Consider the following 23,855-nt stretch of genomic DNA (forward strand, 5'->3'; position numbering starts at 1 on the left):
TGGTGACCGATGCTTCATAATATAGTTTTAGATAAGGTACAGCTAGGCCATCTTCATTTGATTTTTTTTTTCATTAATTCCCTTGAAATTCTTGACCTTTTGTTCTTCCATATGAATTTTGTTGTTATTTTTTCTAGGTCATTAAAATAGATTTTTGGGAGTCTAATTGGTATAGCACTAAATAAATAGATTAGTTTAGGTAGTATTGTCATTATTGTATTTGCTCAACCTATCCAAGAGCACTTAATATTTTTCCAATTGTTTAAATCTGACTTTATTTGTGTGAAAGGTGTTTTGTAGTTTTGCTCATATAATTCCTGACTTTCTTTTGGCAGATATATTCCCAAATATTTTATACTATCAACAGTTATTTTGAATGGGATTTCTCTTTGTATTTCTTGCTGTTGAATTTTGTTGGTGATTTATAAAAATGCTCAGGATTTTTATGGATTTATTTTGTATCTTCCAACTTTGCTAAAGTTGTGGGTTATTTCTAATAGCTTTTTGGTAGAATCTGTGGGGTTCTCTTCATATACTATCATATCATCTTCAAAGAGTGATAATTTAGTTTCCTCATTACCTACTCTAATTCCTTTAATCTCTTTCTCAACTCTTATTGCCAAACCTAGCATTTCTAATAAAATATTGAATAATAATGGTTATAATGGGCAACCTTGTTTCATGTAGGGAGTCCTTTTAAAAACTTTTACTGATACCTTTTGTTTTTTATAGCATAGTTATTTTCACATATTTGCTATCTTGTCATAAGTACATCCTTATAACAAAACCAAACAAAATAAAATTAAAGCAAACCCACCAGTACAATAATCTTATTTTACAATGTACAAAACATACTACACCTATGGGCATCCCCTCCTCAATATTTCTACTGAAAATAGGGAAGTAACCTTTATCAATATTTTTTTGAAAATTATCTGTTTCAATCCCTCTGAGTTTATCTGTGTTTTAAGACAGAGATCACTTTTTTTTCCTCTCTCTTTTCTTCTTCCTCTCTCATTCCCACTGTGCCCTCCATCCTTTCTCCTTCTCCCTTCTCTGGACTAGATGATTCAGTGGTTTAAATAGCTGAGGAGGCTACAGATTCCACCAAGGTTGACATCATGGGATTATGTCACGTCATGATCTCCAAAATGTCTACTTATCTGACAGACAAGCTGAAAGTCACCAGTGAAGACTGGGAAATATGAACAAATTCACTAAATTGAAGTATCTGGAAATGAAAGATATTGCTGTAAAAATAAGTTTCTGGTTTAACCAGAAATATGCTGCACTTCAGTCTTATCTGGATCAGATCACTTTAATTGAGGAACAAGTAGCAGCTCTTGAGCAGGCAACCTACAGATTGGGTGTATATTCAAAGAAACTAGAAGCAAAGTACAAGCAGCTAAAAAGAAGTTTTAACACCGATAAACTTAAACTAAAATTTGGAATTTAACTACAAGAATGTTTCATAAGAGCTAAAATACATGGGATGGAATTTTTCAATCTTTTGTGCTTCAGTTCCATAAAAGGGAATGCTGCTGCTGATTGCAACTTCATCTTTGTTTGGGATATAACTTTGTTCACTCCTTGATGTTTTCCTAAAATTGTACCCTGAAACTCTATCTTGTCATATGCTTCAATTGCATATCCTGGACCAAGGCTTGGAAATCAGGATCAACCCTGGCTAGAGCAGACACATAAGAGAGACTCTGGTCTCCCTGTCTTCTCCCTACATCTTTGACTCTTTGTTCTGAATGTGCCTTCTTCTTAGCTTGTTCTTAGATTTAAATAATAAATGCCAATATGTCACAAATACACACACATATACATATATACATACACACATGCACACACACACACACACACACACACACACACAGAAAGAGAGAGACGAAGATAACAGATATAAGGCCTGTAGACCACCACTGGGCCATAACAGGGCCTGTATACATCCCAAATCAATTTAAAAGGTAACTGGTAAACATTTAACAAAACAAATAAAAATACAATAGAACAAATGATTTTAATATGTGGGGATTTTATACCAAGATGAATTTGCCTGTGAAGATCTTTATGTACTGTTTAAAAGCCTCAATTTCTATTTGAGTTTGACATCACTGGTTTTAAAGGTTTTTCATTTACATTATTATCATGAAGCATTATGTTTCTCTTGGTTCTATTCACTTCACTCAGACTTAATTCATGTAAATAATTACATATGTATGATTTCTCTTTTTCATAGATTCTTTTCTTTAATTTTTGTGAACTTGACAATTATTAAGCAACCCAAACATTTCAATATGAAAAGGAGTCATATAAAAAACAAAATCTCTACTATAATATCTTTTTAAAGAAAAGCATAGATATATATATATAAACATTTATACATATATACACTGTTATATGTAAGTATAAACTGTATATGCAATATGCATATATATATATACTTAGATATTATGTTTATTATACCAGTATGCACATTATAGGTGCCCATAACATAAATATATGTATATACATATATTTATGTTATACATACATATATATATATATATATATATATATATATATATATATATAAAATGGATGTTTGTGTGTGTGTGTGTGTATATATATGTAGGTATTTATATTAATGAAGCAATAACAAATTTATTCTATTTATATCCTCTTATACTTCCAATTTGTTTCCAGTTTTTGATGGGATCTTTTTTTTTCTGTTCTTTTGTTATAACAGAAAGTTCTGTTATGAATGCTTTGTTATAATGGAATCATTTCTGTTTTTGATATGTTTGAGTATTTATACCCTATGATTCTTTTCATAGGATCATAAGTTTAGAGTTAAAAGAGAACTTAAATTCTGTCAAGTACCTCATTTTGCACTGAAATGCCTGGTATTAAATGACTTGATGTAGGACATACAAGTAGGACATTAAGGAAGTTGAGATTTTAACTCAAATCCCTTTGACTAAAAATCAATGTCCTTTGTTTAATGGTGAACAACTATACACCTATGAGATTATTTAGGGATTAGACCTACCCACAAGATAGGCTAGTAAGAAACAACTGATGACTGTCTCATGGCTAGTTAACAGCCTATTTATGTCTTTTATCAAAAAGTTTTTTTATATTTAATCCATGGGATACAGAACTGTGAATCTAGACTCCAAAATGAATTGTTGGATTTTCTAGGTTATACAAGAATTTGTGGTGTCAGGAATATGAATACTTCAGTTTCAGTTCAAAAATAAAGATTCAGAAGGTGTTTAAGGATGGGGAATAAAGTTTTTCTTGAGTCCCTAAGATAAGAGTCTTATCTATCCCTAAGAAGTTGCTTTGAAATGACTTACTACCTGTGTGGCTCAGATCAACAAGACAAGAACTGGGTATCCCAATATATCCATTTGAGTTAGGCTAAGGTAAAGTCTCCAAACCAGATCCAAAACTAAAGAAAGGCTTGAGAGTCTCCTAGATTTCAGGATAACTTGACTGTCTATGAGTAAGATAGTGTGGCCAGCTGGCAAAACTCATTGCATTGGGGAAAGGTCATGACAAAAGGGAGATACAGCAACACCAAACACCTCCTCAATAGGAAATTAGTCATCAATTTCCTCCAACCATTAATGGACTTCTGTAGGGAGCCAGAAGAGAAGTATACTTGTTAACTCAGAGGAATTGATAATATAATGGTTATCTAGTTTAGCATAGTGGTTAATAGTGTGTTAACTCAGTGGAATTAAGATAATGATTCTCTAGTTTACATGTACTTAGTACTTAGTATATTTCTACAAGTTGACATCTATTCTACAAGATGAATACCTACCTATGAAGATGTAATATATAAGATGAGGAGTATATAAGAATTGAGAGATCTGGGAAGAAGACAGACTCTAAGATAAAGACTCTCATGCTCTCCTGCCTCCTGCACTTAAAGAGAAGAGTTGACCAGTCTCTGGTAGCTCTTCTGCCTCCTGCATTCCTCCACTGAAACCAAGACCCATTCCGTAGGACCTCCAGAAAGCTAGCCCAGCCTCAAGTGAAGAAGACAGACAGTGAAGGATATAATAACAGATGTGAAGGAGATAATAAAGACTTTGGAGTTTATATTCCTGACTATCCTTGTGGCGATTATTCTGCTGAAACCAAGGCTGGTCCGAAGGCTCTCCAGAAAACTAACCAGAACATTACAGACTTGGAAGCATACCAGAATAAAAGATAAGAGCACCAGAGTATCTATAATATCTTCTCTTACCTCAACATTTTGGTTTCTATAACAATTTTTTTTCATAGTGTACAACTACCTTTAACCCTACAATAGATGAAGACCCAATAGATTATCTAACTTTTCAGAACTTCTCCCTCTCTGTTTCCCTTTCTTTGTGAGCAAATAAACATTTTACTCTTTCTCTCTCCTCCTCTCTGGATGCAATTTGAGTCATCCTTTCCATGAACTCTTATGTCCATAACAGTCTGAACCACAGCCTGACTCAGAGTATCTCCAGAGACATTCATACATTCACCATGTGGCTTTTGGATGAATTTGTATATTGTAGTCTTTTTATGAGTAGAGAGAGACAGAGTCCTCATTGTAAAGTGACACCTCTATGCTTATTACAAGTAATTAAATTTACCATTGAGCAAAATTACAAGGGGTAACATCTTTGGAAACTTCTCATTCCCCTGCATCCCAAGCTTAGAATTTCATGAGATCAAAAAATGTAGATAGGAAAGGACTTTATAGAAGTAATCCAGTATCCTCATTCTGCCTAATGACATGCCATCAAAAGAAATTACTTTAAGTATTTAGTAAAGACGATCTGATTCTGCCTTAAAGAACTCTTACCTTGTCTATATTTATAAACTTCTTTACAAGTTTCTTTTCATATGAACCTTGCATCAAGCAAAGATTCATGTAAATCAATTAATTGCCTTTCACAGATTTTGGCTACAACAAACAAAAAACTTTGTTTTTGTTTTTGTTTTTTTATAATGCCTTGTTATTATTTAATCAAATATATTATCTCTTCTAATGTATCTATGGGTCTATTAAATAATCAGTAATCTGATCCTTAGTAGTAAATGCATCATAAAGATAAAATAAAATTATTATACAGCAAATTCTGATCTTAAGATTATGATTTGTAAGTATAAATAGGCTGTCACAATGTTTACTTCTATTTAGGTTATGTAAATTAGCAGATAAAAAAGGAGGACATAATATATACATATATATAAAATGTATTCTATGCAAGTATAAAATTTTAACTATATAATTGATGCTTATATAAGTTATTGTTTGCTTCTTCCCATAAATTAATGGTGAGAATTGTTATATTCTTTGTAATTCTGTCCCCAGAATTTGTCACAATAATGCTTGTTATTTGATTGACTGATAGAGTTTTACCCACTGAAGTTAATATAAAAGCTAAAATAAAAAATTTGATGGAATAAGATATCTAATGATATTTATATGTGCATATATATATACATATACAGGATATTTCAATATATATGAGAGCTATATATCTTTCTACACATATATTTATAGACACAATTAGGTACATAATGCATCTATTTATATATTTGATAAAATATATGTAAAACATGTATATATGTATATATTTATTTCATCAAATATTAAATTCCATTAAAATTTTTAACTTCTCAATAGTTTATTCAACCACCTTGATCTACTTCTCTGCTTATACATGGTATAGGCTTACCCTTCATCTGTTCCACTTGCAAATGTTCCACTTCTATGTCTATGACCTATAAAATTCCTATTATATTTGGGAATATATTTACACATATATACATATACGCACATGTGTACATATGTGCATACATGTATTTAGAATGTGGAACACTAAGAGGGAGAATATTAATTTTGGAGAATCAGTCCAGATAGATTTGTGATGAATAAAGTTAGACTGAGGTAAGTAAGCTATCAAAAGATTGAATATAACCCCTTCATTTTGTGGATGCCTTCATCCTGTGCACTGTGAAGACTCAGGATGCCCTCTTCACAGCATACAAAAGCAGGAACATGTAAGTTCTGGGGATTGGTAGCCAGGCAAGAGGAAAGAAGCTGACATTTTTGGCATACAACATTGCTTAGAGATGGGTGAATTAAAAGGAATTCAAGCAATCATCCTTTTCAACTTTTTGCATTTAAAAATAAAGACACTAGTTAGAAATGATTTGTTCAATGTCTTATTGTTAATTCATGATTTCTACTCAGGTAATTAATCCTTTGATTTTTAAATACTTAATTTTTTCACTACACCATAGATATCTCTCCAGTGGTCTACCAGTGTACACAAAAGCATTTCATGAAATAGGTGAGGGAAAAGAAGGATCTTTTGCACAATTTTGTTTCATGGGTTTGTAATTTAAATGTAGAATTCTTGATTAAAAACAAAACAAACAAAAACCACCTAAATTGTTTAACAGGTCTCTCTTAAGTATATTGTGCCATTCCACCCTCTAGTGGTAAAATTAAAGTTTGTTAAAACTTAATTCATATCTAGTTCTATAAATTACATTACACTATAGCAAGCAGAGAACATTTTCAGAATATATGTTACATGAATAAAATATTTTATACCTTCACTTTATGTGATAATATATTAATAATAATGAAATTACAGGTTTATTTTTTAGTGAAGAGAAAATAATATAAGACAACAGGGGAAAAATTAAAATTCAAAATGGTGTAACAGGGGAAAGGATTGTAGTTTAAAATAGTACAACAACTTATTGCAATGGGGAAATATATTGATTTATTTGAGAATAGTATGGAAACATTTTTGTACATATGCATAAAAATCATTCAATCATTATCTATAAGGGAATACAGAAAAATCAGCTTTTCCTCCTCCTCATTTTACAGATGAGAAAGCTAGTGCTCCCATAATATCATTATAATCTGAAAGTTAAAAAAGAATCTCAGATATCATCTAGTCCAACCTCTTAATTTTAGAAATGAAAAAGAAAAGCCCTGGAAGACTTTGTGACTTTTCCAAAATTACACAGGAAATAAGAATTACAGGCAGTAGATGAACCCAGATCTTTTAACTGGAAAATTGTTGCTCATTTGACTATATTTACCCACATTTGATTATATTTACCCACATTGTTTTGCGCAAAGTAATTCAGCCATTTGTCAATGGAAGAGGTGAGATTAAGTACCAGATCCAGAGCTATTGATTTTCTACTAAATGATATTGCTCCTAAAACAATGAATACTAAATTCAAGTACTTTGTCCTACTCCTGATTCTTCCACTTACTGATTGTATGTTCATGAAGAAATTACTTTGCCTGTCTAGACTCTAGTTTCTTCATCTTTTAAATAAAGAGGTTCTAGTTCAAACACTCTATGATTATATAACCCAGTTAAATTGAAGAAGAAATAAGAGAAAACATTCAGGACAAACTAAAGTTGCTTTTGACAGCTTAAAAAAAATAGAAGAAATGGTTTAGTCTATACTCACTATTCTTTCTATTTCTCAGTAAATATAAACATCTCTTTCATGTTTTTACTTGGCAGAAAGAAAATCCCTTTGCCCATGGTAAAATATGTTCATAAATTTAAAATAGTCCCACAAACAGATATTTATGCAAAGTACCTTTTGACATGACATCTCAGTTTGTTGGCAACATCACTATTTCCTAACATTGCTAGGGAATGGCTGTGTTTTTTTAAGACCAATTTTGCATTGTATGTATTGGAGACCTTTTGGGGGGAGGTAGCACTCAGTCATTTGGAAGATGACTTGGAGTGGTGTTGATTTTCTGTGATTCCTTTAAACATTTTGTAGTAATAGTGTTTGTGTCTTGCTCATTGGTTGACTCTCTTTTAATTGCTTTTACTCTTATTTATCTTCTTAAAACTTTCTACAATCCTCCATCAATGCATTGGAGACACACACACCCACCCTAGAAATTCTTACACCTTTTGAATTCATCACATTTTTAAGAAAGCAAAATAAAAAGTCTAATAACTATTCACTGGTTGGATCCAAAAATATCAATGAGTGAACAGAAAGTCACATCATCATGAGATCATTGATTTTAATCTAGAAGGGTCCTTGGAGAGCATGCAGTTTAATGTGTTCATTTTATAGATGTAGAAACTGAGGCTCAGAGAGGTTAAGACACATGACCAACACCATATTTGTAGTTAATGGCAGCCATGAAATGGGAACTCAGTCTCTTAACTCATATTGGACACTTTGCAAATTGTATCATGTTGTTCCTGAATTTTAAAGCTATTGCCTAAGTCATCACTTTACTAGAAGACTAATCATTAGTTATTAGCATTTAGAAAGAAGCTGTTTTTAATGGTAAGCATCTCATTTTATTTTTAGTTATAACTACATAGTATAATTTCCAACTTCCTTATCACAGAGACAGAATGGGAAAATACCACAGCATGGCCTCAGCCATACTATATCCTTGTTATACAAAGTAAGTTGCTCTGGGACACTTGTGAGTGTCTGTTGATGCTTCTTTAATGCTTTTTCTGCTGTCTCTATTACTGTATTATATAAAGGCTCAGTGTCTTGGGAAAGGGGCTTAGATTCAGAAGGATCCTTTGAGAGGTCAAACAACAAAGGTGGATCATGATGTGTAACATTTTCTCCTACACATTGACAATATAATTGATCAAAGCAACCTATTGCTCCTTTAGGCTGGAAAACTGGAGTTACATAATGGACCTTCCAAACAGCATCACCTAGAAATCAAGGAGAGCAAAAGCCATATATATTCTGTTAGAGAAACCACATCTTATATAATCTACCCCATTTTTCTAGGTATGACACTGGTATTCCTTTGTCTATATTACAACAATTTTTTTCACATATCTCCTTTCCAGAAATTGATAAAATAATCATTTCCTTCTTTCTAGAAAATCATATTATCATTTCCTTCTTTATGGAAATAATACTTTGATGCAAAGCTATAACTCTTTTGTTCTCTTCATTTGCATTCAAAATAGCATTCTATTTCATCCATTCATCAAAATAAATATTATTTGAAATTATTTCCAATTCCTTGAATACCTTTCAGGAAGGTATAAAGTTTAGGAAAGGATTTTCAAAAGTTTTCACACATATTTTTGTTGTATTGCATCAGATAATATTATAGAATGTTCAAGACCTTAAAGGTCAACCAATCCAATCACCTTATTTTTATGAAGTGAAAAATAAAGAAATAAATATTTAATGTATAGCTATATAAATGTGTGTGTATCATCTTTGGACAAGTTGTGTGTGTGTGTATGTGTGTGTGTATACATAAAACTAGCTCCCAAAATAAAAATAACATATTCAATGTCACATATCCAAGAAAAGGACTACAATTTTTTCTGATACTACTTTAGCCCATTTCCACTGCATGCATATTTTATACTCACTGTTTCTTGGCTTCCATCGCATAGCATGTAAAAATGGGCCACAGTAGTGGTACATGAATTCATGCTTTGAGTGTTGAATTTCTCCCTTCAACAGGGGCATTAAATCTTGTCCATCAATCACTCTGAGATAATAAAAAGAACTGGTTTTATAATCTTTAAAATATCAAAGTGCTACAAAAAAAGTAATTCCATTTTTCAAGAAGATTACAAACTATTGGAGAAGTCAAAACAAACTTAGACATTAAAAACACAAATTATAGAAACCTACATATATATATATATATATATATGTATGTGTGTGTGTGATTTTAAAGACTAATACTCAGTAACATCTACTATGGCAAAGTAAACCATGGATTAATTATAATGTTATTTAATTTAATTCTGCCTTAATTAACTTAGTAGGTATTAATAAACCTCAATGTGTTTGATTTCCCATAAAATCATCAAATTTCAGAATTTGTTTCACAAACAAAACTTTCATATATCCCTATGCTTGTGATTGAAACAGCACAGAATTTTAAACTGCAAGTGATTTTTTTGTTCAATTAATATTTATATAGTGCCCACTTCTTGATGCTTGCCATGGTATCAGTCTTTTTAGTGTGACCTGCCTTGGTGATGTCATCATATCTATATAGCCTGTACATAGTTTGCTTCCAAACTACTTTCCCAGGTATTTTGGCCTCCTCAATCTGCACTCAGTTTGCAGTAATTTGTGTCATTCTGACCTGGCACAAACCCCCACTTCATTCTGCTCATTGGCCAGAAGAAGCTGGGAAGCTTCGGGAGTATTGAGATGTTATGGGAATGGAATTGCAGAAATGATAAGCCACCTGCCCATATAGGAGGAGAGACAGTTTGTCTGAGAATGCTAAAGTTTCTCATTGAACCTAGTTTTCACATAGTCCCTTCATACACTGACTGATTTATCTGTCTTTGTTTTCATTTGTGTTTCCTTAGCAACATTGTGGTTAGAAAGCATTTAAGGGTACAATTAATGATAATATAGGCTCTCTATATTATTCTTGTTACTACTTCACTTTGGAAGAACAAGAGACAAGAACACTAGTGTCTCTCACTTTTAATGGTCTCAGTGAGAGCCAGAACAACTAGTCTGATTTCTGGCATTTTCATGGGTTGTGCACTCCACATTTAGCATCAAAATATTCATGATTTCATAAAAGCTACTTTTGTTCCAATTGATATACATAGCAAACCCTACATGAACACTATACTAGCTAGTGTATTCATGTTGTATCTCTACTTCAAATTAACTCACTACCTTGCAAGCAATGTCCTGATAATTAGGTAATCTTTTCAATATTTATCTAAGCTTGACTCTTGGACTATAGACATCGCCAGCTCTATAATCAAAGTAAAGCAATGTTTTTTAGAGCTCATGATCTAGCACAATAGCATTCAAGAACCATCAATGGTCTCCAAATCAAATGATTTATCAGAGTATGACTTTGGTAGAGGACTATGGGTAATATAAAGACAAATAAAACATGGTCCTTCCCTAGCTTTATAATACAGACTGGGAGTTAAAACTTGTAAATACATATATATATATATATATATATATATATATATATATATATATATATATATATATATATATATATATATATGTATGTATATATATATATATGTATATGTATGTATATGTATATGTATGTGTATATATATGTGTGTGTATATATATGTGTGTGTATATATATGTGTATGTATATATATATATATATATATGATAAAAATAGTACAAACCAGAATGTGATTAAATACATAGAGAAAGAGGTATAAGCAAGTTGTGAAAATACAGGCTTTCCTTCTTCAATCTTTAATAAAAGCATATACAGAAACCCAATTTATTAATTTGCTAATTGTTCTTTGTTGCACATTAGCCATGTTCAGTCTTTAAACCATAATGTATGTGCTACTATTCAGAATGTTGAAAGAATAATCAAACATAGTTGCCTAAAATAGGACTTCATAGAAAGATTGGAGCTGGTATCATGAATTTTAAGGTTTGAACCCATTATCTTACTTCTAAAGACAATACTCTTTCTTCTGAATCATACTGATTCCTCAGATATACAAATTATAAATGTGTTGATAAAACTTTCAAAGATGAATATAAGGGAATATATGAACAGTGGGATCATTGGATATTTGTAGCAGCCATTATTTTAGAACAGTATCTCTGGTTGATAGCAATTTCGCAGCCATGAGTTGTTTTTGATCCTATTTTACTTGAAGAATTTTTTGTTTTTTAATTAGATTTGTTTGTGTTCCCTTATACATTATTCCTACTAGGACCAAAGCATAAAAGAAAAGCAGAATTTTACTTGGAATACTTAAGGTTTAAGAAAAAAACATAAATTCTGATTCCAAATTGAGCCTTCAGACATTGTAGAATATTAATTATAAATAGACTTAATCAATCATAAAGACATTTATAGAAAAATTAATCTTTATCATATTTCTTATCTTTTTAATGGGTGAAGCAGAAGTGAAGGAAGTGAGAGAATTTGGAATGAGAGTAAAATTTTTAAGAAAAAAAAAGAAAAAATACTCTTAAAAATTCATTTTTTAATACCAATCATCAGGTGGAAAATCCTGTACTTCTCAAAGGTTTCATATGTCAGATTTTGTTGATTTTTTTTTTTTAAAGATGTCATTCCTCTGTATATAACCTTGGTGTTAGGATTCTCACAAGGTGCTAAGTAAATGGAATTGGGGAGACAATGGTTAAATCAAGCTTACCATTGATTTAATCCTACAACAAATAATTATTTCCTAGTGATATAATGATTGGTATATATTCAGTGTGGGGCATATAAGAAGGAGATCTCAAGGTCAGGGAGAGCAAGCACCCTAGAAGCTCATTTTGAGGAAGCTAGAGGCAAAAGCTGGCAAAGGACTAGCAGCAGGAGCTCCCTGAACCAAGGAGAGAGAGAGGCCTCTAAGAAAGCTAACCAGGCTCAAGGAAGGAGACAAGACTTGGAAAGAGACCATAAAAGATTTGGACTTTAATCCCTGGCTATACTTGTGAATACTAAACTGAAATGAAGGCTTCCTCCAGAAGCCCCCCAAGAAACCTGCTCCCAGAGAATTATTAAATCAGATACATACATATATTTTAGAGAAGAATATTACACATTGTGGAGAAAATACGATCCTGATTTAAGTGGAAAAGTCTCTGATCCTGATTTCAGTGGAAAAGTCTCCTAGACCCAGAAATTAGGGTGAGTACAACAAGGAAAATTTGTTAAAGGGCTAAAAAAAATATTTCAGCTAAAATGGGACAGATGTTTAGAAAACAGCTTTCTTTTCCAATTTAAGGAAAATGTGTAGAAAGCATTGTCAGATTTATGAAAAACCAAGGTCTGATTATAATTTGGGAGCAGATCACTGAACTTTTCAAAACTGTACAGTACACATCTCCTTGGTTCTCTATGGAAAAAGAACTGGATCTAGAGGAATGGAAATTAGTAGGAGAGCAACTATGTCAATTCCACAATGAAAATGGATCTAACTCAATGTCCAAAGATACACTTTATACATACAATTTAATACAACTTGCTTTAGGAAATTATATAAATTATAAGAATAAAGAGCAGGAGGGGGAGGATCTAAATAAACTAGGTGAAAAGGATGAAAAATCAGATGAGAATGGAGTTAAGTAAATTTTAAGTATGATGCTTCACAGCAGGAAAAATTAGGTCATTCCCCATACCCTGACCTACTTCCCTCATTTAACCCTGCATGGGTGGAGGGAAAAGAAGGAGTGGGAGAGGCAGTAACACATTCAGCAACACCTATGAAGCAGCCTATGACGAGATTATAAAAAGCATTGGTTAAGGCAAAAAATGAAGGACAAGATGCATCTGATTTAATAAATGCATACCCTGTGATTGAAGAGCTTGACTCTTCAGATCAAAAAAGGAGAAAATACACTCCTTTTAATCTGGAAAAAATCAAGGATTTGAAAAAAGATTGACTCTTTATGGGGCTACATCATCTTATGTTAAGATGTTATTAGATAATTTGGCTTGTGAAATCTTAACTCCTAGTGATTGGAATCCATAGCAAGGACATGCTTAGAACCTGGACAAAACTTGTTGTGGCTCTCAGAGTATCATGAATTATGTAGGATTCAAGCCCAACGCAATAGGTAAACCGAAGATAATACTCCAATCACCTTTAACCAACTAGCAGGTGAAGGTCAGTATGCAGAAAATTCAGCAGATTAATTATCCCATAACACTGTATGAACAAATTGCTATTGTTGCAATAAAAGCTTGGGGTGCCCTCCCAGGGAAAGATGAAGGTAAAACCTTCACAAAAATAGAGCAAGGTCCCAATGTACCCTTTGAGGATTTTGTGGGACATTTGCAAACAGCCATCACAAGAACTATTGGAAAAAATGCAGCTACAGAAATAATGATCAGACAAGTGGCTAAGGAAAATGCCAATGAGGTTTGCAGAAGAACTATATGGGGATTACACAAAGATGCTCCTTTAGAGGAAATCATAAGACACTGTGCCACAGTGAGCACAAGTGCTTATTATAGCCAGACTATGATGAACATGGGAAGACAGGGTCCCTCTTGGCAAGGGACTTCTAGAGAAACTCATTGAAAAGTTGGACAGCTGAGAGCCCAATGTAGATATGGAGATAGAGTGAGAAGTCAGGGTGAGAGAAAACCCTAAAACCCTATGTCCAAAATGCCACAAGGACTTCCACTGGGCCTCAGAATGTAGATTGACCCAGGGTTATGAGAGGCGGGGCCCAGCTTCAGGGCCCCAGGTAGGGCAAGATGGCAGCCAAGGTTACACCCAGAGAATCTTTAGAAATTCAATATTAATACATGATCAATCAGCCAAAAGGCAATCAGATGGCAGAAAGGGATTACAATTGGGGAGAATACAGGCTTTTTAACCCAACAGAAGGGCAGTGTCCAGTGAGAACAGCTCCAATATAATGAGCAGCTCCAATTTAATTGCCAGATGATGAGGAAAAATCCAGCAAGTGGTAAATAGAAGGGACTAGATAGGTTAACTACTTGAGGAAAAGGGTTTGCTTGTATTTCTGCTGATGGAGAAGGAATCAGATGGGTACCAATGAACAATATTTGCCTTGTCCATCAGAAAGAGACAGAAAAAGAGGAAAATCTGGAAACAAGGAGAAGACCTAAGAACAAAATCTACAGGAATCATTGGATTCCCTAACACAATATGAGACTATTTCAGGACTTCAAAATCATTGGATTCCTGGCACATGAACTAATGGACAATAGATTGGTTTTGGACTGTTTCTAGGATTTATGGACATGTATAAATCCTCATTTTGATTCATGTTATTTGTTACATCACTACTAGCCTGTGTTATGTTACTATGTGTTTATGTAATTTATGTAATTATGTGTAATACCTCCCATATTGAGGGATTTATGTATACCTGTTTTAAGAGTGAGCCCCTTCAGAAACCTGCTAATCTGATTTGATTTCCCATTTCCTTTGGTGTTTTCATCTCCCTTCCTGAGATGGTGTTTTCACTCCTTTTTTGAGCAGTCAGGGAAAGAGTGATCACCTTCTTTTTTGGGATTCTCACTTCCTTGAGAAGTCAGGGAGGTCATGACCATCTATGTTCTAAATCAAAAGAAAGCGGGAGATGTTAGGATTCTTACAAGGTGCTAAGTCACTGGAATTGATAGAGACAATAATTATCTAATTTAGCATGGTTCAGTATGATTGATCTCATCCTACAAGGAAATTTTATGGGCCAAAACTTGAAAGAAGGTACTAAGTGGGATTGAGGAGTTTAACATTGATTTAATCCTACAACAAATAATGGTTTCCTAGTGATATAATGATTGTTGTACACTCAGTATGGGGCATATAAAGAGAGCCAGGAAGGACAAGCCCACTAGAAGCTCTCAGAGGAGGAGACAGATTCATTCCATCTTCCACCTTTGTGCTGGCTGGAGACTGAAGTACAAACCTTTGGATTTGGAGACATTCAGAGGAAGCTAGAGGCTAAAGCTGGCAGAGGCAAAGAACTAGTGGCAGGAGCTCTCAGAACCAAGGAGAGAGATAGGCCTCTAAGAAAGCTAACCGGGCCCAAGGAAAGAGAAAAAACTTGAAAAGAGACAATAAAGAATTTGTACTTTAACTCCTGGCTGCATTTGAGGTGATTACACTGAACAGAAACAAAGGCTGCCTCCAGAAGCCCCCCAAGAAACCTGCTCTCAGAGAAGATTACATTTTAGAGTAGAATATTATACTTTGGAAAAGACATTTTCATTTCAAATGTACTTTGATACTTGAAGAAAAACTGTAAAAAGTCAAATATTCTATTTCTTGAAACTAGTGCTGAAATAGATAAGAATGATATTATATAAATGTAAAATTCAAAAATTTAATGAGCTTTTTAAAGGAAAAAAAAACCAAACCAACAAGACTCTGATTTCTCCTAGCCCAATGAGGCCTCTGACTAATATATTCACATTAGGGTCTCTTCTTCCATTAAAGAAATTTCTGCTTGTCACAGTTTATTTTAAAAATTAATGGATTCTCTAAACAGAAAGATTACATAAACATTTATGATTTTTTTCTGGGAAGATGCAATTTATCATGATAAATATTTTTTTTTAAATACTGAACCTAGAACAATGTACTTACTTAGTGGATTAGAGAATTATACAATTATTTTTATTAAATATACTACTATAAGTAGTCATTTTATTAAACCAATTATAATTTAACTTAATAAAATAAATACCTATTGAATGAATAAAGAGTCTATTAACAAAAATACAACCTATTTATTTTTTCCCTTTGTATTCAGAAAGGTACTGGCAATACAACTTCCTAGATTGAATAAAAAACAAATTAAAAAACAATATATCTACTTTCACCTGGATTCTATGTTAAAGTCAGGGATATATGCAAATGTTAATAGATCAGTTTTTTATTTGGACTTGCAAAGATTATAAAATAGTTTCTACTATGACTTAAAGCACCAGCTTCAGGGAACAGAAAGAACCAATAGTTAGTGCTTGTGGTCATTAAAATCACCCTTTTTCTAATTTTATGATGGCTTTGTATCTTGAACATTGAAAACTGTAAGAAAAAAAATTATCTACCCATATAGAAGAAGTTAGTCTTATCCTCACCTGTCCAATACTTTCTCATCTTCATAATAATTCACAAAAAAAATATGATTATTGGATCAAGGTTCATTTATGCAAAGCTGCCTTACATTGGTGGAAAGTGATATATCTTGCTTGATTATATAAACAAAAGATATAACCATATGCAAAGAGATATTTGAAAAGGAGAATTCTTTGCAAAGAGAACTATACTTTAAATTTTTTATTTCATTTTATAAGAAAGTAAAAATGATGAATATTTGGGGAGTTTTAATAGTATTTTCTTACCTATCCTGAGGTAAAGGTGCTCCTACTAATGCAGCTAGAGTTGGGTAAATATCCATCAAACTTGTAGGTTCCTTGATAACTTTTCCAGCTGGCAACACTCCTGGCCACCTAATAATACCTGGGACTCGGATTCCACCTTCCCAACCTGCCATTCCTTTTCCACCTATATGTTAAGAAAAACATATCAGCAAATCCATCTAAAATATTCTTAGCAGTGAGAATGCTTATAAAGTAGCATCAAATTTATGAAGAAATATTAAGTGTTAACTATTAAGACTTTTACAGCATTCAATATACATACATATATACATATATATGTATAGGTGAATACATGCATGGTATAAGCTTGTGTGTACATGTATGTGCTGCATGTGTGTGTATCCAAATATAAGTCAATTAATAAACATTATTAACTACTTGCTCTGTCTGGCACAGGACTAAGTGTTGGGAATACAAAACAAGACAACAGTCCACGCTTTCAAGGAGCTTATATTCCAACTGAGGAGATATATAAATGATTTTGTACAAGCAAGCTAGATACAGATAGATGGGAACTAATGTAAGAGGGAAGTCACAAGCAGTGAGGGAAGACCAGAAAAGACTTCTTGAGGAAGTTGAAATTAAATTGAGTCTTTAAAGAAGCTAAGGAAGCCATTTGGTAAAGGTAAGGAAGGAGAACATTCCAGGCAAAGATCAAGTGAAAAGGAATAGACTACAGAAAGAATAGTGTTGCAAAATCACAGAGTATTCTGAAGTAAGTCGAATATAAGTTGACTGGAAAGGTAGGAAAAAGATAAATTGTAAAGGTATTTAGAAACCAGAATATTTCATGTTTGGTTTTAGAGGTTATAGGGAGTTTACCTGGGAGAAGTGGGTGTGTCATGGTCAGATCTGAATTCCAGAAGAAAATTAATTCTCTTTCATAGATAGAAATATATAAAACCATATGTTATCCAGTTCTGGTGTTAAGAAGACATGAATTTTGAATTTTTTTGTTAGTAGAGAAGTCTGTTAGAAAGCTAACAATACATATACACACCAAACACCTGCTCAATAAATGGAAACAGTAGATACTACTTGAATACAATAACAAAAGTAACATTCAAATCAATATTTTTAGGCAGTCATCCTTATGACCAGAGGCATGCATTTGTAAATCAGATTTAGTTATAATATTGCATAACTGAAAAGCATTGTGTTGGGCAAATATGAATCCATTAAAGGAAGAAAAACTTTCATAGAATTATCCAACATTAAAGAACAGAATCTCATTCTACTGAAATCTAGTCTTTTTCAATCACCATGACAATCACATTAAAATTATTATCTCAACTATAATCACATGTCTATGTATCTGGTCCTAATCTTTCTCCTGTCTCCCACTCCCACATCACCAGTTGGTGATTTAATGTTTAGCACTGAATCTTCTAGAAGCATCTCAAACTTAACACATGTAATACATAACTATATGTATTTCATATTTCAATATTTCCCTCCAAAACCTATCCCTCTTCTGAACTTCTTTAATCATTGAGAGCACCACTATCTTTCCAGGTACATTGGTTTGAAGTCTTAAATTCATCCTTGATTCCAAATATTCAATTGCTCCATATATGTTAATTCTTGCCTACAAAATTTTTCTCTCTAGTTCTTTCTAATCACAATGATGACACCTTAGTTCTAGCTTACATTACACCTCATTTGGACTATTAGAACAGCTTCTTATTTATTCTCCTTTGCCTAAAACTCTCTCCATTCCAATTAATATTCCACAGTGCTACCAATTTAATTTCATAAAATGGGGATCTGCCCAGTGATCTCCTGGAGTTTAGTGCCTTCATCACACATAGAAGACTTTTAATAAATCTTTGTTTAACAAAATTGACTTGTAAGGGGATGACAAATACTCAAATTACTATAACGCAAGGAACAATTATAATAAAATTAATAGATTAGTATAAAATTTTAGTGGATTTCAAAAATGTATGATATCCTATAGGGAACAAAAAAGACTTGATAAAGGAAGTAGAATTTGAGTCAGGCTTTAAGAATTAAATAAAACTTTGAAAGTAAAGGTGAAGAGATGAAAAGGGCCTCAAGGCCTATTCAAACAATTTATAATCCAATAGAGCTCAAATATAACATAGGGAAGCTAGAGGGGGTGGAGGTAGACAAAGTTAGATTGGAGCCAGAACATGGAGTGGCTTAGATGCTAAAAGATAAGTTTGGATTTAAATTGGCAGTTAATTAAAGATCTTTCTGCTGAGTGTTCATATAATCAAAGTAATGTTTAGGAAAGTTAAATTTTGATTACTGCATCCAAAAGACTGCAAAAGGGATAGACCAGAGATGGGGACATTGACTAGGTATTGCAATAAGACCATGAAAGAAAAAAAAAAAAAATTGGTAGCACAGGCAGTAGGGAGAATGGAAAAGAAGCATTATCCCTGAGGGTACTTGAATGGGATTATCCCTGCAATAATCCAAGAATAACCAAGTGAAAAGCCATGTCCCCACAAGCTTTAGTCCCTTAAGAGACAGCATGCTCATAGCAACTATTATTAACTGAATCTATGACCTTATAACTACTAAGATTTTTTTTTCTTTTTTTGAGTGAGTTGCTTTAGACCCCACAGACTCAGTAGATCTCAGGACCTTTAATGGATTTTACCATTTTGATATATTAGCTTGAATTAAGTAGGTAATGGTGTAATTAAGGAGAGATAAACAAGGAATCTGCAGCCCACTATTGGAATTCTGGCTCAAGACTTAGCCCAAATTTTACCTTAACAAAAAGACTTATATTATTATTGTTATTGTTGTTGTTGTCATTCAATATCATATTATATATATATATATATGTGTGTGTGTGTATGTATACATATATATATGTATGTATATATATATATATATATATATATATATATATATATATATATAATTATACTAATAGCATTTAATTTTTACAAAGTGTTTTACAAATAACCCTGGGAGGAAGGTGCCATTATTATAACATTGTTATATCCAGAAAAACTGAGTATAATCATTCAGGAGAAATGGTGGATATTAATAAAATAAAGGATTTTTAAATATTAGTGATGAAAAAACCAGAGCTGAATGGAAAATTTGGTTTTCAAAAACAGGACTCAGGAGAAGAATAAAGAGGTAAACAGGAAAGGGATTTCATAAGGAACTTTATAAGGCTTATCTGGTTACATTCCTACATGAGAGGATGATACTTGTAATTAATAGAACTTTCTCATTATTATGGCAGTTAGAAGGAGTATATATAGACAGAGGGCACAGGTGTGAGTTGAATAGGAAAGAAGAATATCTAAAAAGATAAAATTAAGGGATTAGAAAGAAATGTACTGGGAGAAAGGGAAAAGAAAACTTGAAATGGTATAAATTACCTGCCATAAAAGTAGACAAGAAAGTGGAGGGGAAAGAGGAAGAGGAAACAGGGAGTGAGTGAACCTTACTCTCATCAGAGTTGGTTCAAAGAGCCAATAACATATACACTCAAAATGGATATAGAATCTTACTCTGCAGGAAAATAAGAGGGGAGTGGGATACAGGAAGCAGGGAGGGTGATAAAAGAGAGGGCATATTGAGGGAGTAAGTGGTCAGGAGCAAAACACTTTTGAGGAGGAACAGAGTGAAAGTATTCTAAAGGGGGGAAGGAAAATTCAGTTTGCAATAGTAATCATAAAAATAATTTTGAAAAAACTTTCTTTGACAAGGCCTCTTTTTTTTCAAACATAGAAGGAAATGTGTCAAATTTATAAAAAATAAGAACCATGCCCCAATTGATAAATGATCAAAAGATATGATCTATGCCCAAAGGGATATAAATTCATGCATATTATTTGACTTAATAATAACACTACTAGACATGAATATGAAAAATGATTTTTTTAAAGAGAAAGGACTTATATATCTATATGTATATGTACAAAAATATTTATAGCAGCTCTCTTCTCCAGGAAAAAATTGGAAATTTGGTGGAAGCACATCAATTGGAGAATGGCTGAATAAATTGTGAAATGTGATTATGATGGAATATTATTATTTTATGGGGAATGATGAGGATGCTCTCAGAAAAAAAAAAAAGCTTGTAAAGTCCTCCATGAACTCAAGCAAAGTAAAATGTACTGAATACAAAGTAATAGCAATGTTCTGGTATGATCAATTGTAAATGACTTTGCTATGCTCAGTCCATGACTACTCTGAAGGACTTATAATGAAAAATCCTATCCATACTCAGAAAAGGAACTGATTGTGTCTAAATACAGATTGAAGCACTCTGTCCCTCCCTTCCTCCCTTGCCTCCCTTTCTCTCCCTCTGTCTCTCTGTCCCTCTGCCTCTCTGTCTCTCTGTATCTCCCTCTGTGTGTCTGTCTCTGTTTCTGTCTCTCTCTCTCTCTCTATGTCTGTCTCTCTGTCTCTGTTTCTGTCTCTTTCTGTCTCTGTCTCTCCCTCTCTCTCTCTTTCCCTCCTTCCTTTATTTTCATTCAATTTTTTTATTGTTGTTATTGTTAGAGTGGGAGATATATGTTTTCTTTCACAAAATGACTTTTATGGAAATGTTTTGATAACTTTACATGTGATTTCTTAAAGGGGGCCAGGAATGAGGATAAGGGAAGAAATCTGGAACTCAAAAATTAAAAAAAAATGTAAAAATATGTTTTAAATGTAATTGGGAAATATTACGTAAATAAATTAAAATGAGAAAAAATTGAAATGTATGTTACAGATAGTTTTGTTCATGAATATGCATGAATTGAAATATCTATTAGTGTAAATAATTTACAGGATAAATTTGTTTGATTTCAGATGCACAGTCCTAAGTATTCCCTAAAGGTCCCAAATTTTACTACTAAATAATATCCCAGAAGGAAATAGGGAGAGAAGGGTGGATGATTGTGCTATTTCCAAGCCATTAACATCAAACATTAAGGATTTTGCCTTAAAAGACAACAAAATAATAACAATATGCTTTCCAGTGTACTTGACTATAGGAGTTAAAGCCAAACTAACCACTTTCTCTCTCTTACTTAATGTTTCCTTTCCAGGAATCTAATTTTTCTATTATCACTAGAAACTAGGTCAAGGATTATACCTAATCATTACAGCCATCTGCAGACATCATCCCTCCTAATTCCTTTCACTGTTCTTCCTCTTTTGCCATTGTCTGGTCCTCTGCTTATCTTCCTCCATATTCTTTACCCTCAATATTTCCTAAAGTACAAAAATGAAATGTCTAAACTAGAAAAATCTCTTTTATAAACAAATGTGTGACTATCCTTTATACATTCTGAAAGCAGATTAGAAAAACTTTATAACAAACCTCTCCAGAATTGTTTTGTTTTATTTTGTTTTTCCATAGCAACATCAAGTAATTTCAGTTACCCTGTTTAAATATCTGTTTATGTTGTTGACCAAAAAGAACAGAACATCGAAAAGCTTAAGCCTAAAACAATCCTCCAATGTAGACTCTTCACTCTTCTTACCTTTATATATTCCATTGAAGCCCCCTGTATGAATCTTTCCATTCATGGATTCCAGATGTCCTCCATGGTCTGAGGCGAAGTAGACAATTGTGTTGTTTCGCAATCCATTTGCATCAATGGCATCAAGAATTTTGCCTTTAAGAAGAAAAAAAAAAAGATACAAATGTAAATGACTGCATCATAAATTATAAAATTTTATGATAACTTAATTTTGTTTTGTAAAGCTATAAAAAGAATCAAATATACCAGTATCTTCCCTCTTTTAATTATTTTCTATATATCTTATATATTGTTCATTTTGTATAGATTTCTTTGCATGTTGTGTACCCCATTGTAAGCTCCTTAAAGGAAGGGATTATTTTTTGCATCTTCTTGTATCCCCAGCACTAAGCACAGTGTTGATAAACAGTAGATGCTTAATAAATGTTTATTGTTTATCATATAAATGATAAACATTTCTACAAAGGAAAATTATTTACAAAAGTCATCTCTATTATCAAGTGACAAAAAAATGAAACTACTTTTGAACCTGTAAAGTCATATTTTATTGAAAGTGCTATAAGGCTAATCTGATGCAACTACTCCATGTGTTTAGCCGATCAGAATTAGTTATAAAATGTTCCCAATTATTCCACAATATCTCTAATCAATTCATTTAAATTAACACGATTTTCCTGAAGTAGCTACCCAAGGTCCTTCATTTGGAGTAATAACATCAACTAAGCAAGCTGTATCAGCTCCAATATGCTCACATTGGTCATTTCCTTTCAAAGTATAAATTCCATTTTATAGTGGGGATTGTTGTTGTCTTGGTTTAGGGAACTCCTACGAAGGAAATCCCTCCTGCCAATATGCCAACTTTTGTGTTTTGCAATTTATAGATGGAGTGTTGCCCAGGACATTGAATACCTGAGACATTAAATAACTTGCTCAAAATCACAGAGCCTGAATATCATAGACAAGACTTTCACCCAGGTCTTCTAGATTCTGAATTTAACTATTACCTTACCCCCTTTCTTCCTATGCTATTTGCCAACAAATAGATGAGTATAAATATTTGAAAGATAATTGTGCATATATTTTAAACCAATATTTTAAACAGCACACCAATTATAGAGAGATAGATGAAATTAAATTCTCTATACAAAATAGATTATCTTAGTCACTTTTCTATTTTATTAAAAAGCTAGTGGGTTTCTAATATATAGAAATGAGAAACAGGAAAAATCAATTTTGATAAGTAAGGTTATAAGGAAACATTGAGAACAAATGGTACTTTCAAGTTATAGACCTGTTCCAAAAAAGGACACCTTCTGCAACTTAAGGCAATAAAATCAAATGAAAAGATCTAGAGATGAGAAGCAAGAGCATACTAATGAAGACTTTTTTCCATAATTATTGTTGTTTGGATGAATTTTCACTTTCAGGCCAACTAATTAAGAGTTTTCATTATATAACTTATCTACTCTCATGCTAAT

The 23,855-nt window shown here is 32.7% G+C and overlaps 1 protein-coding gene and 1 pseudogene across 1 annotated transcript in view; one reads left to right on the forward strand and one right to left on the reverse strand.

The window, feature by feature from the left end:
• Nucleotides 1-1,139: 1,139 nt before the first annotated feature.
• LOC141561999 (biogenesis of lysosome-related organelles complex 1 subunit 2-like) lies at nt 1,140-1,456 on the forward strand (annotated as a pseudogene).
• A 6,108-nt stretch (nt 1,457-7,564) lies between these two features.
• LOC141559446 (arylsulfatase F-like) overlaps nt 7,565-23,855 on the reverse strand; it is a 49,060-nt gene continuing 32,769 nt past the window's right edge. Inside the window, exons 6-9 of the mRNA XM_074297317.1 lie at nt 22,378-22,512; nt 16,865-17,027; nt 9,417-9,538; nt 7,565-8,735 (exon numbers count right to left, since the gene is read on the reverse strand). Of these exons, the coding sequence (XP_074153418.1) occupies nt 8,374-8,735; nt 9,417-9,538; nt 16,865-17,027; nt 22,378-22,512 (782 nt within the window). The 3' untranslated portion in view covers nt 7,565-8,373. The remainder of the gene's footprint in view (nt 8,736-9,416; nt 9,539-16,864; nt 17,028-22,377; nt 22,513-23,855) is intronic.

The sequence above is a fragment of the Sminthopsis crassicaudata genome, chromosome 3, assembly GCF_048593235.1.
Source record: "Sminthopsis crassicaudata isolate SCR6 chromosome 3, ASM4859323v1, whole genome shotgun sequence".
In the NCBI taxonomy this organism is placed as follows: Eukaryota; Metazoa; Chordata; class Mammalia; order Dasyuromorphia; family Dasyuridae; genus Sminthopsis; species Sminthopsis crassicaudata.